Consider the following 15,389-nt stretch of genomic DNA (forward strand, 5'->3'; position numbering starts at 1 on the left):
ACTTAATGGTATTAATCTACAATACATAAGCAACCTTGTAATATTTTATCAAACATACATCAATCAATGGATATTTTTAGCTTCATAAGTATAAAAAAATTATAGATTAAGAAAAGGTAAGAAGATTAAGAAAAAAGCAGAAAGAATTACAAAAAATTAAAAACCGAAAAAAAGAACCTCAGTGCAAAAGTTCCATGACTAATAAAAAAATCATGCCTAAAAAAGTAAAGCACGTTGCATTTAGTACTACAAAGGTATCTAGTAATAAAATTATTATTTTATACCACTGAAGATCTTAAATTATTATTAGATTTTAATACATATTAATATTATTTACTGATCACAAACTATCCACGTCTGATACTTAATAAATTGAGTCAACTTCAGACTTAGCGAGATAGACAAATTACATTTATTACAATTTAAAACAAACGTTTATCCGTTTATTGGTTCTAATATATTAATTAATGTAGTACATTATCTACAAATAAAAAATTAAATAAAACAATACAGTGTGGAACAAAGACAGATTTCACTGAACGATTTACAAGAACAATTCACTATTGCACAAGAAAACTGAGAAACAGCTTGTGAAATACGCAAATGACAAAAACAAATTGCAATTTAAATTGTAGCATTATTTTTTAGTGTAAAACATGTTGTTTATGAAATTTAAAAAATTTCATAAGATAATTTATGTTCATTCTAACGTAAAATATATGAGAGTTATTAGAGCCCGTCGAAGTATTGTTACTTAGAGATTTGTTTTAAATTTGATTGATTTGATTAACGATGATGTTAGAAATTCATTTAAAATATGATCAAAAAATCAAAACATAAATCTATATCTTCTATAATATCCTGGAAGGAGGGTCGGCTTTGCCTACTTCCTAAGGCAGGGCGGACCCCGGACTCGGCTTCGTCGGTGCGACCGGTGGTGTTGCTGAACGAAGCTGGGAAACTCTTGGAGAGAATAGTGGCTTCCCGGCTCGTTCAGCACCTGGAGGAGGGCTCGGGACCCGGACTCTCGGAATCCCAATTCGGGTTTCGAGCACGCCGGTCGACCATCGACGCCCTCAAACGCCTACGGGCGGTGACGGGTGAAGCGGAACACAAGAGGGAGGTGGTGCTCGCGGTGTCGTTGGACATCGCGAACGCCTTCAACAGCCTCCCGCATGCAGTGATTCGGGAGTCACTCAAATTCTTCGGAGTACCCCCGTATCTAGGGAGGCTGCTGGAGGCGTACCTCTCCGATCGCAAAGTAGGCCTCGAACATCGGTCGGGGTCCGTGGAGTGGCGGCGGGTCGGCTGTGGTGTCCCACAGGGATCGGTGCTGGGCCCGATCCTGTGGGACATCGGATACGACTGGGTCCTGCGAGGCCGTCTCCTCCCCGGGATGGGTGTCATTTGCTACGCGGATGACACTCTCGTTTACTCCCGGGGACGAGACTATAAGGAGGCGGCGCGGCTTTCTGAGGTCGGACTCGACCTCGTGATCAGCCGCATAAAGAGTTTGGGGCTTCGTGTCAGAATTGAAAAGACCGAAGCCCTCCTCTTTCGCGGGACCGGACGCAAGGGACCCCCACCGGGGGCTACCCTGCAGATCGGAGAGGGGAGGGTCCGGATGAGCTCCCAAATGAAATATTTGGGGCTCATCCTTGACGGAGGGTGGACCTTCGGTCCACACTTCGCTATGGTGGGACCGAAGGTCGTGAAGGTGGCGAGTGCACTGGGCAGACTCCTCCCGAACCTCGGAGGACCCAGCGCTGCCTGCAGGCAGCTATATTCCGGAGTCTGCTGGAGTATGGCGACGTACGGTGCCCCGGTTTGGGCGGATCGCCTCACTGCGAAGAATAAGGCCGCACTGCGGTCGGCGCAGAAGATCATCGCGGTGAGGGTGATTCGGGGGTATCGTACGGTATCGTGGGCTGCAGCTACTGCTCTAGCTGGCGACCCCCCGTGGGAGCTCGTGGCGGAGGTCCTTGCCGAGACCTACTCATACGTCTCGGGTAGGAGGGCTCTCGGTGAGAACCTCACGTTGGACGGGATCCTACGGGTGCGCCGGATGGGGCAAGAAGCATTAATGCGGAGGTGGGGGGAGGACCTGTTGGAGCAGCCGTATGGCACTCGCGTAACGGCTGCCTTGCGCCCGGTCCTTGAGCGGTGGATGCGCCGTAAGCGCAAACCCCTCACCTTCCGTCTGACGCAGGTTCTCACCGGGCACGGCTGCTTTGGTGAATACTTGTGTCGGACGGCCCAAAGGGAGCCGACGACTGAATGTCACGATTGTGGCGCGGCGGTGGACTCTGCCCAGCACACCCTCGAGGTGTGCCCGAGATGGGCGGCGCTACGTCGCGATCTGACGACAGTCCTCGGAGGGGACTTGTCACTACCGAGCGTTATCACCGCGATGCTCGGTGATGACGAGTCCTGGAAGGCGATGGTCTCCTTCTGCGAGACAGTAATGTCCCAGAAGGAGAACGACGAGCGGATGAGAGAGGGGGCCGCCGACGAGGCCTCCGTCCGCAGGCGACGAACGGGGGTGCGTAGGAGGCGCTACTTAATGCGTCTCCAGTAACGCCCCTGTGCCCATGTCGGGCTGGGATGGGAACCCGGTCCTGCTAGACATGGCGTCGTCGGGATTGTTCAGAGGTGAGCCGGACAGTCCCATGGAGGAGAAGTCTGGTCTTTTCGCCGAGGCCAGCCTGTCGCTGGAGGGATCCTGTTGCCTGCAGTTCCGGGACCCTCCAATTAAAGCGGCTGAAGGCTCCCGCAGGGGTTTTGGTCGGTAGTGCACCCCCAAGTGCTAAGCCGACATACGGTCTAGGAATGCCTACCCGGGCATCCTGGTTATCACCCGTAAATGGGTTACCCTGCGATATCAAAAAAAAAAAAAAAAAATATCTTCTATAATATATATAAACGCGAAAGGTCACTCATCACGAAATCTCCGAAACTATAACACCTACAAACTTGAAATTTGGCAGATAGGCTCCTTAGAGGGAGTAAACATTCGCTAAGAACGGGTTTTACAAAACTGGACCCCTAAGGGGGTAAAACGGGGATTGGAAGTTTGTATGAAAGTCCTATGTTTTTGAAGTAAGAGACTTGAAATTTAAAATTTATGCTCTATAGATGGTGAGAAGGTGTCCAAATAATGTATCTTTAGAAATCAACTCCCTTTTGGGGTTAAAACGGGGGATGGTAGGTTGACTCACTCATCACGAAATCGCCGAAACTATAACACCTAAAATCTTGGAATTTGGCAGTTAGGCTCCTTATAGGTCGCAGACATTCATTAAGAACGGATTTTACGAAATTCGACCCCTAATGGGGATAAAACGGGGGTTGGAAGTTTGTATGAAAGTCCTATGTTTTTGAAGTAAGAGACTTAAAATTTAAAATGTTTGCTCTTTAGATGATAAGAAGGTGTTCAAATAATATATCTTTAGAAATCAACTCCCTTTTGGGGTTAAAACGGGGGATGGTAGGTTGATTCACTCATCACGGAATCTCCGAAACTATAACAGCCACAAACTTAAAGTTTGGCAGGTAGGTTCCTTATAGGGCGTTAACATCTGTCAAGACCGGATTTTACAAAAATCGACCCCTACGGGGGTAAAACGGGGGTTGGAAGTTTGTATGAAATTCCTATGTTTTTGAAGTAAGAGACTTGAAATTTAAAATGAACGCTCTATAGATGGTGAGGAGGTGTCTAAATAATGAATCGTAATCTATATATATATACATATATATATATATAAAAGAGAAAGGTCACTAACTCACTCATCACGAGAACTCAAAAACCGCTGGATGGTCTATCTATCCAGGTTGGACAAAGATAAAATTTGGCAGGGAGGTAGATTATAGTTAGCAGACGTCCGCTAAGAACGGATTTTACGATATTCCACCTCTAAGGGGGTTTCATTGGGGTTGATAGTTTGTATGAAACATATGCAGCCTGAAAATAAAACTAAAAATGTTGTGTATACAGAAGTTTTATAAAAATAACTATTAAATTATACTAAATTGTGCCTTTTAAAAAGTTACTCAGTTTGATAAGCATTTCAAGTGACTGAAATAAAAAATAATTTGCGTTAAACATCTTAATAGTAATGCATATCTGCATAACCACGCGGACGTAATCGCGGGCAACAGTTAGTGTATTATAAAACCAAGTCTCCAAAAGTGTGATCGATTCGTTCAAAATCTACTGAACGGATTTTCATGCGGTTTCACCATTGGAGAGAGGGCTCCACCATTGGCAAGAGGAAGGTTTACGGAACGGCTAAGCCGATTTTGATGAGAGTTTCACTGGAAGTTTGCCGGGAAAACTTTGTGACACACTAATTTCAACGCGGGCGAAGCCGCGGGCACAGCTAGTCAAATATGTTTGTGAGGTTTGTGCAGAATAATCTTTGAAACGGCTTATCCGATTTATTTGCGTTCCAATTTAGGTAGTGTTTGTTTGGTTTCAATCGGTTCATAAATAAAAAAGTTATGCCAGTTTAAAGAATCACGTTGAACATGTAAAGTAAATATTCCACGCGGACGACGTCGCGAACACAGCTAATTTATAAAATAAATGCAATAAAAATAAATCACTGAAATTTATGTACGCGCGAAATTTCCCCTGCACCAAATTTTTTTTTCTGTTCTTTATTGTCAACGACGCGTTGGCGCAATGGTCACAGCATTAGTTGGTTACTATTGCGCTGGCGGTTCCGGATCCGATCCCCGCATATGACATACATTACATATTATAAATAAACGCCGTATTTAAGAAAATAATCATATTTTTAAAACAATTTTACATAGGAATTAATAAATACAATTAAATGTTTTAAATAAATCTTCTGGCGTTTTTTCTACATAAATTGTGCTATAAAATGTAATTAATGATATAATATTATAATATTAATGCTAACGAATGGTAAAATTTTGCTAAGATAAAAGCAAACCCAAATAATGAGCCGACAACGTAGTAATCAGATTGCGTGCATTGTTACTTGTTAAATCCGGCGTTGCAGACACGCCACTATAGTTATATTTTCAGTCGTCACTTGTTATTTAAACTACGAAAACGGGAAATTGCAACGTTTGGAAAATCGTGACCAATTTGTGTTATACTTCCGCTAATGTTTTTATAATAGATTATGAGCAACTAACTAAAAATTCTCAATAAAAATGTAACCTAAGGTCGGGAAAAAACTTTCTTCATTTTTTATACAGAAGGTAAGGTAAAGGTAAGGTTATTCAAGGTATGAATTTAACAAAAATTGCTTACATTAATTAAAATAATTAACTTTTTTTTCTCTTTTCTTTTTAATGTTCTTATTGTAAGTGTGCAATAAAGTATAAATAAATAAATAAATAAAATACATATGTACCATTTTGTTCGTTAAATTGCCGCCATCGCGTAGGTAGTGACAGGAATTCGTTGGTGTAAAAATTTTGGGACTTCTCATTAAAAAATGTGACGAATAGTTTTGATAGTTCTCTTAATGTTAACTTAACACTATCTAAAGAATTCTAAAGAGACCGAAACAGATGTAAATCTGAGGGCGATGCTAATGCATCTTGCAGACTTACCAGTCAAACTCTTTCAATTATTGTTGAGTGGCTAAAGACCTATGTGGTCGGGGGTTGCCGTGATGAAAGGCCACACTTTTTCCGTTTATCAATTTTAGCCGGCTATTCGCTATTTCTTACTTACGTCTCGTCAGCTGTTGACAGTAGCAATTCAAATCGATAGCTTATAGTCAATGATGCCCTTCCAATCCCACCATACACTCGACATCACCTTATTGCATGTCAACCCGAGTCACGCGATTGTCTGTGCAGCTTGACCGACCATTGACTACGATCTCTTTCGTACATCCTTATCGTAACTGATTCACTTTGCATCATCAGTGATCAATTTCTTTAGATTCGATATCAATACGTCTTAAGAGATAATCGCAAATGAGTATACGGTCCATTAGGTTTCTTTCAACGATCTCATGTGGCACACATATCGATATATGTGTATAGAAGCTATATTTTAGCTTCGCCTCCTAAGATCTAGGAATTAACGGACAACAAACACATACTTTTAAATTTGATCGATATCTGATGACTACTTTTTGAGTAATCTTTGATAACGCGTAGTTACTTGACTATTTTTTTGTCTACTTACGTTGTATTACTCGTCGATGTAATTGAAGTCGGTTTTATTTTTGTTTGCGAGCAAACACAATTATTATCCTTACCACTCATGTGAAATAGTCTCATTGTGTCCGTAGTCGTGTAGTAGTCATGGAATAAACGCGAATACTCGTGTACTAGTCGTGGAGTATCCAAACTGGAAAGAAATATTTGTACAGATACAAATATTCATCCCGAGCGGAATCGAAGCCGCTAACCGTCGATGTTTTTGGTGACTACTCGCACCACTACACCAGAGGGGTGATTGTACTACGTATTAAAGTTAAATTAGAGCAACTATAACCAATTAAGACGATTCTTTTAACAATTGTATTTGACTGCTTAGTCCTTGATTAGATAGTAACATTATCATTTTTTGATTTATTTTCTTGATCATCGTTTAGTTGAAAAGGTAAGGTCTCTACGTTCATAGGTAAGAAGCCAGGGTGGTAGTTGTGCTCGTAATGTTTTTTCGCTATCCCTCCAGAACTACGCATTTTTTCTGGATGAAAGGTAGTCTATGTCCGTTCCGGGTCTGTAAGCTATGTACATGCCAAATTTCATAGCTATTGAGCCGTGAAAGTGGAACAAACAAACAAACTCATTTTCACATTTATATTATTAGTAGGTATAGATTTGGCTTAATCCCTCACGGTAATGGTTGGACAAAATGGAAGTTAGGAAAAGCCTAATATTAGGAAAAAAGACATTTAAATGATTATAACGCTACCTAGTATTGCGCTCATAAAGTTTTATGACCTATACAAATATTAGCCACAGAAAATGTGTTCATAAATAAAGTTGAATACTAATATACTCGGATTTTTCTTGCTAGAAAGATAATAAAAAGCGTCACCAGTAACAAGCTGACATTACTGCATTTTGTTTTAAAACGTATTGTAATATTGATAAGTCTTTCTTTTCAGGATTTTCCGATTTTTAATTGATTCCAAAAAATATTCTAAGGGAAGTTATTAGCCTATATCATTTAATTACCAACCTATTCTATGCAGAAAATGTCATTCATATCTTTAAGCCGGTTTTGAATAGAAATATAAAAAATATATATATTTCTTAAACATAACTATACGTTTGTTTATGCATACAAAAGAAGTAATGCACAGTATTTTATTTATCATTGTTTTTCTTTGCTTTCAGATAGGGCCAATATCAGATTTTCGATGGCAATATGGTGGCAAAAAAATTCAAAAGGACAACAACATTGCAATTCATGTCATTCCACCAGATGGCGAAGAAGATGACGAGTTTGTGCCGCCACTACGTGTGCGACGTAAACTTAGCACTCCTCTTAGTTCGGTGCCTGGATCTATGGAAGGATTTTCTGGACAAGGTGATGTGTCTTTTAAGTATTTTTTTTGTTTTTAAAAAAACAAATAGGTGTAGAGAAAATATGAACTTACGTAGATTGTGCATTTCATTATAACTTTCATTTTAAGTCTCGGTAATTGTCGGTTACATGCATACCAGTGTCGTCAAATATAACAGTCCATTTAGATCCAATACGATCCAAAGAAATGAACTAACATAAGAAAGAAGGACAGACAGAGTTTTAATTAAAAGTTAAATTTTACCATAATATGATACAATACAATACTATAGTCATTTAGTACTGGGTATTTTTTTTTAATAAATCGTGTTTTTTGTAAATCATATTTTAATACTTATTACATACTGATATAATATGAATAATATTTTTCGATATTACCGACATAATAATAAAAAATAAAACATAAATAAAAAATCACGAGAACTTGAAAAAAATGGGGGAAAATAATCGGACTGAAGACACCTGGACTCGAACCGGGATCTTTTGGTATCGAGACCACCTGAGTACAATAACCTTGTAGATTGCGCAAGTAATAGGTGGCGCCATTTACCTTCGTATTCTAATGATATTGTAGCAGTTTTTTATTGTCTGAAAACACAGATAAAATGACATTTTATAAAAATTAAATCTAACTAGATCGATTTATCGCCCCGAAAACCCTCTGCATACTAAATTTTATGAAAATCGTTGGAGCCGTTTCCGAGATTCAGTTTATATATATACAAGAATTGCTCGTTTAAAAGTATTAAATATATAAATCAAAATAATTTTAATTTTGTACAATATTTTTACAGAAGACTAATGTAGCATATTTAAACTGGAATATTTGACAAAATATGTTCCATATGTTCTTATCCTCCATATCCTTCCATATATTCTATCAAAAAAATGTATTTTTATTCTTCTAGACAATCTTGGTACTTCATTATCCCGTGGGCTGTCCCCATTTGATCGGACCAAACGTCGCTTTAGTACAATGGTCACCAGTGGCGCGGCAGCAGCTGTATCCCGCCGTCTTTCCGCTACCATCGGCTGGTGTCTCGCCACGCCCACACAAGTCAAACCCCAAATCGTAAGGCAGGGTCGCGCTTTATGTATTCAATACATAAAAACACAAATACGTCGCTCACCTACATGTCATAACAAGGTAAAGGAATAGGTACTTTAGTTTTCCTTAAGGTCGATTATTTATAAAAAATACGTATTATCATTTTACTCTTCTATTTACATATATATACTGTCATAGGAACATTTAATAATTGATCAATTTCTATTTACGATCAAGGTCATTTTATAGACTGCATATATTACTCGTTACAAAAGTCAGCATATTTGTAAATATAACAGTATGTAAATTTTATATGCCTATATCATAATGTTATGCAGATTGCGGCCGCTTATTCTCGTTTCAGAATTCTAATTTGTATTACAAAAGATATATTTACACAGCCATAACGTGTCTTGCATTCTACAGAATAAAGATTGCAAGAAGTATTTAACGTATTTGTACTAAACAATAGGTACTACTATACGAGTATAAGCATATGCTCAGCATTAGTCGATATAGCCGATCGTTTGTATGATGCGCTTTCATAAGCAAAGATATTTATTTAAACACTTAAGCATGTGCACATAATATAAATATAGTAAGAGGCCCTAATCTAAGCATTAAATCAGAACGCTGATTTTTAATAATAAATAATCGGTCGGAAAAAAAGTCTTTTAATATTTTCTAGTAAAAAGTTGCAATAAAATCTTTTTGGTTGTATTGTTTGTAACTGGCTGGTTTTGATACCATGAAAAGGTGACATTTTAAAAATAAAATTAGAAAGTAAAATAATTGTTTCCCGCCACTTTTCATTTGTTTTTCTGTCCGCCAAAATAGGTGAATCCAACGAAGAAATTCGGTACATTTTAAAGTTTTTTTTTTTTTTTAAAGAAAAATTCTAATTTACAGCAAATAGTACTCAAACGTCTTCAAAGAATGTTGGAAACGGAATGCGGTGAAGAAGCTGCAAATAATACAGATTCTGGAGTCCTAACTGCTTTGCGCACATTGTGTGCTGCTCTTGAAAGAAAACGACCTGACGCGTTTAGACACGTGGCGAGACAAGCAACTCGCTCCCCCTCTGCCATGCTACGATCAGATACTGCGCTTGCTGAACTGACTCTTGCTCTTGCCCGTCGCATCACCAGGGAGAACATCACATGGTCTAAGGTAAATCGAACCCTACATTAAAATCATTTATTTTTAACCGACTTCAAAAAAGGAGGCGGTTACTCAATTCGACCGTATATATATATATTTTTTTTTTTTTTTTATGTATGTTTGGGGATAGCTTCGTCGATTATAAACCAATTTTAATAAGTTAGAAAGGAGATATCCCTGGTGTGATACCAGATAAGGAAACCAGGATCTGATGATGCGATCCCAGAGAAATCGAGGGAAGCTCGAAAATCCGCATAACTTTTTACTGGGTATACCGATTTTGATGATTTTTATTTTAATCGAAAGCCGACGTTTATTATGCGATCACATTTAAATTTTTTATGTAATCTTTGATAATGCGTTTTTACTTGTCTATTTTTTCGTCTACCTACGTTGTATTACTTGTCGATATAATTGAATTCGGTTTTTTTTTTCGTTTGCCTGCAAACACAATTATCTTCTTTCGAATAATGACAAAAATCTATCTTACTGTAAATAAAAACCACTACAAAAATTAACGTTTCACTATAATATTACTATTTCTTCATAAGTTCTTACAACATATTATATATGCATTATATTAATTACAACATATTTTATTTACTTAAAAACCTTTTAGAAACTAAGAAGGATAAATATCAATCTTTTAAATATTTAGGGTAAATGGGATCTAAAGAATATAAAAAATAGTAACAAGCATTTGCTATTTTTGCATAAACAAATGTGACAATAATCACAAAAGGAAAAAAATCAAAGACAGAAAATGAAACGAAATGAATTATTAAGAAGTCAATTGACTTTGCATTTATTAGGGTCCGCTTAACAGTAGTTAGATAACCAACGATCAGAAATACAATGGTAGCGTCAACAAAACTTTTGGCTTAAGCTAGTTAAATGATTAAAGCACCTTATCATAGTGTTAACTAAACAGCTGATATCCGAAAAATACGTCTTCAAACTTATAAAAGAATATATACCTAGATCTAACGATCTATCCTATAATTAAATACTAGGGCGGCCATCTCTATGGCAGAAACATAAAGTAAACCAATTGTTTACGTGAAGTTAAGTATATTAGACCAGGTGTTCAAATTCAACGTATGGGATGCTGGGTCTGAGGGTTTCTGTATCCAAGACTTGAAGGTTTGTGTTAAACATTTATCAATTTAAAAAAAAATCGTCAAATGCAAAATATAATAAAAAAAGAGTTTGGTTCTGGTTATTCTTATTTTCATCTTTATTGATAATAAAACATTACGACCTTGAATATCATAGTTTGTAACATAGTTATGTATACTAAGATGCCTTATTTTGACGTGCATCTGTAGTTCTTGTTTGAACCTAGGGATAATAGAGTGCAAGTCTAATTCATCCTAAACTACCGTTCCTAAAATATTTATAGTGAGCGGTCAGTGGTCTGATTCTGGAATTATAGTGACTCAAACACTTTTTTTCGTTTTGTACCTACAAATTATTCACCAAAAAAAGTTGTCGTTTTAAGTTTACGTAATCCATACAAAATAAAACAACAAATATTACATTAAACAGTAGAAGGTATATAGTAACAGTAATACATATTAGTAGGTCATTATTTTTACTGAGAAAAATATCTCTGGAGCAACCCGACTGGGGAAGTGCCTCAACCTTATAGAAGACCACAGCTAAATAATACTGATTTTAAGCAGTGTTGTATTCCTGTGGTAAGGAAGGTGACCAGAGCTCCTGGGGGGAATTGAGGTTAAGGCCGGCAACGCGATGCTTCTGATGTTGCAGGAATCTATAAGGCAATCGCTTAGCATCAGGTGAGCCGTAAGCTTGTTTGCCAACGCAATTGTATAAAAATAACCTTTATTACTGATTGAGTTTGCTTTACACAGATTGCAGCCGTATACTGTATCTGCGGTGCTTTAGCTAGAGAGGCTGCAGAAGCCGCAGAAGATGACCCAACTATTGAATTAGTGTCAGCACCAGCAGCTGCTATTGCTGATCTACTTCACGAAGAACCTGGGTCTTGGATCGCTTCACATGGAGGCTGGGTATATATAGCTTTAATCTAATAATAGGATGAGTATTCTTTGGCAATAAAAAATGTAGGTAATTGTTTTATTTAAGATGTTTTTCATTTACGTAGTTAAAGGCAATGAAGTACTTTTTAAATAAAGTCTTATAAATATCATTATAGTTTAAATGGAAAACCAACAATAAAATATAAAGGTATAACGTAATAATACAAAAAAAAAATGTATATTATTATAAACCGTTAGTTAACTGGAGTTTAAGTCAATTATTTTCGTACAAAAACAAAAACTTAGTAATCATAAAATGTCCTTTCCTAGTTAATATGCAAAAAAAAGGTAAAAAGGTGTATATTAAAATGTAAAGGGTACGCTCTTAACAGCTCAACATTTTTTCTTAGTTACTTATATGTAAATTATTGTTTTATATTTTCTCACAATAATAAACTTGCACAAATTATAAAAGTTTTCGTACGCATAAATGTATGATAAGGATACTTTGGATATATGATGTATATCTTTACTGTTTATAAAAAGTTATTTTTTTTTAAAGAAATGTCTTTTTTCAGAATGGACTTATTGAACGTCTTCGTACCAGTGAACGTGACCACAGATCCGAAAAGACACTTCGTGTGTTGATTTCATTCTTTGTGATAGTATGTTTCGTATTGATGCTACTACGTTGGGCTTTACACTAACATCCACCTTATTAAAAATATCATATTAAGCATTAAGTAAAAAATAAATAAAATTATATTTATGTCAACGCATGTATTAGACACAGTAGATAAGCATAATTCTTGGAATATTTTGGCTTGCAAGGTAAAGGAAATAAAAAATTATCCAAAAAAAATGTAACTGAAAAAATAGGACATACATTTTTAATTCAAGGAAATAACCAATTTGCTTGTGAAATATTTGTCTTACATTTTCAATATGTAAGTATATTTTTTTGTATTACGCCGAGTTGCACGAAACTAAATTAAAATTTAAGTAGTGATTAAACTAATTTAATCGCAAGAATTGTATGCAATTCTTGTGATTAAATTAGTTTAATCTCTACTTAAATTTTAATTTTGATTCGTGCAACTCGGCGTTAATGTTGTAAATTAAAACATTACATGGTAATGTCGATTCGTAAGATCATAGAGTTATGTATTTATTATTAAGAAAATTGTTCCTGAAATGTACCTACTATTAATTGGTAATTAGCTTGTGCCTTATACACCGCCTACGTGTATGACAATAAGTCCTACTATAGTACATCTTAATCATAATATTTATTGATAAGCTCTATAGCTAATTTGTATATTTGGGAAAATGTTTTATTACCTGCTGAAGTATTAAAATAAATTTATAGTCTGTTTTAATTTATACTTAATATTTTATTCATAAATAAATATTTTTTGTTATACTGTATTCAGTTTTTTCCTAACACGTAAGTTACTCATAATGCTATGTGCTAGACACAAAAAGCTGTAATCGCAACAAAATGACGCAGTGTCGTTTTTATTACTAAAATTGCTTGACTTGCTTAATTGACGACCTGACGATAAAAAAAATATTAACATGGTCTATAAATACTGTTACAATTATAAATAAACAAAATATTTCATTTTAATTTTGATCCTATCATAATTATTTTGTTCATTGTTTTCTCATTAAGGTGCCAATACATTATAAATATTTTATGATATTAAAATGGAGTGGGGTGATAAAGAGAACCGAATCGCTGTGACTACATTACACAGAGTAGGTATGGAGCCAAATACAGTTTTTAAAACACTCCATACGGTTGGTATTAGTCAAATATTTGTGTACCGGTCTATTGATAGGTACAATGAAACCTCCTCTGTTTGTGACAGAAAAAGATCTGGCCGTCCACGTAGTGTTCGTACGAAAAAAGCGATCAAAGCAGTAAGGGAAATAATTCGAAGAAAACCTGTCCGAAAGCAAAAATTTTATCTCTGAATAGAACTATGATATACTAGAACCATGTCTTGTATTTTAAAAGATGACTTAGGACTTGCAGTCTACAAGAGACGTACGGGTCATTTCTTAACTGATAATTTGAAAAAGAATAGGGAGGTAAAATCAAAACAACTACTTAAGCGGTACGTAAAGGCAGGTCCTAGAAAATTTTTGTTTACGGGTGAGATTTTTTTTAAATTAAGTAAAATTTTAACAAACAAAATTACCGTATTTACGTTCAAATCTCTAAGAAAGCTTCCTAAATAGTCAACAGAGTACAACGTGGGCATTATTCGACTTCAGTGATGGTCAGTGGGGTGTTAGCTATGAAAGAGTAACTGAGCCATATTATTGTGAAAAACATAAACAGCATAGGTAACGGATATGTTGTATTACCGGTAAATAGAATTATAAAGATACCGATAAAGGTAATGTTATCGGTATCTTAGGTCACTAAATAAGGATATTTTTTTCTACGTTTCCGCTTCGAACAAAAATGATTCAACTCGCCGCGCGGGAATCTGCCATAGTACCTATATTGTGTTTTAAAGCTGCTATATCTAAGCTCAGACAAATGTCTGAGTAGTTATATTTTATATCGTCTAAACCATTTTGAAGTTTAAGACCATCCTGACCCCTAATGTGTTTTTTAAAAAGGCTCCGTTCCTATCTTTACTGAAATCAAAATTAAAACAGCTTTATTCAAATAGGTTCCAAGACCACTTTCGAATCGACATTTTACAAATTAAAACTTTAAAAATAAATTATTATATTTGTAGAAGTAAAGCTAATAAATTATTATATTTGTAAAAGTAAAGCTACCGCCGATTCGGAATGTAGATTCTGCAGAGAAGAATGAGCAAGAAACTCCGCAGTTACTATTTTGAAAAATAATATATAAACTGTGTTTTAGTACAAAATTAGTAACATGTTTAATAAAATACTGCGTCGCTAACGTAATTAACTTATATTAATATGACTAAAATAACATTTATTTTTGTCAAAAGCTACAACAATACTTGTGACTTGCCCGTTGGCGCAGTTTGTAGTGACCCTGCTTTCTGCTCCGAGGGTTGATTCCCACCCCAAGTTTGGTTGTAATATAAATATTTATTTATATATTTATAAATGTATTATTTATAAGTATGTTTATCGAAAAAATCCAGTCGGCTGTTACCTATAACACAAGCATTAAGTTGCTTACTTTAGGAACAGACGATCCTGTGTATTGTGTAGATATTTATTTATTTATTATTAATATTAATTTAAGTAACTAATCGAACGATTTTAAATATGCGCACCCCTAATAAAGTTCGGCTCCTAAAAAGAACCATCCACAAGCGTGATATGTCGCTGTTAAAGGCTTTGCTCACGATGCTAAGAGCAGGCGTGGTCCAGGTCTATGAAATAGTGACACCAGTGCGGCGTTTGATGTACAAAGGAAGTAAAATGACCTGTCGGTGGGGACAGGTATATATTGTTTGTATGAATCTGGATAGATAATTATATAGATGTATATATGTAAGTATGTGGATGGATACGCTTGTGGGTGGTTGCGGGTTCGATCTCCGCACATGACAAACATTTGTGTTGGCCATACATTTGCCGTGGTCTGGGTGTTTGTGTCCGTCCTTGTGGGTCTCCCCACCGTGCCTCGGAG

General features: G+C 36.3%; 1 protein-coding gene across 1 annotated transcript; it reads left to right on the top strand.

Moving 5' to 3' along the window:
• Nucleotides 1–7,444: 7,444 nt before the first annotated feature.
• Nucleotides 7,445–12,619, top strand: LOC123669781. Its single transcript, XM_045603372.1, has 5 exons — nucleotides 7,445–7,503; nucleotides 8,342–8,681; nucleotides 9,492–9,752; nucleotides 11,621–11,779; nucleotides 12,328–12,619. Exons 1-5 carry the CDS (start codon nucleotides 7,445–7,447, stop codon nucleotides 12,454–12,456), a joined length of 948 nt encoding a protein of 315 aa, XP_045459328.1. The 3' UTR covers nucleotides 12,457–12,619.
• Nucleotides 12,620–15,389: the final 2,770 nt, after the last annotated feature.

Source organism: Melitaea cinxia, chromosome 3, assembly GCF_905220565.1.
Source record: "Melitaea cinxia chromosome 3, ilMelCinx1.1, whole genome shotgun sequence".
Taxonomy (NCBI): domain Eukaryota; kingdom Metazoa; phylum Arthropoda; class Insecta; order Lepidoptera; family Nymphalidae; genus Melitaea; species Melitaea cinxia.

What these genes read in the sequence shown, in the direction of transcription:
- LOC123669781 (XM_045603372.1), top strand. Translation starts at nt 7,445, where the DNA reads ATGACGAGTTTGTGCCGCCACTACGTGTGCGACGTAAACTTAGCACTC. An exon ending in TTAGCACTCCTCTTAGTTCG is followed by an intron (nt 7,504 to 8,341) that starts GTGCCTGGATCT and finishes AGACTAATGTAG; the next exon opens with CATATTTAAACTGGAATATT. An exon ending in AGAACATCACATGGTCTAAG is followed by an intron (nt 9,753 to 11,620) that starts GTAAATCGAACC and finishes TGCTTTACACAG; the next exon opens with ATTGCAGCCGTATACTGTAT.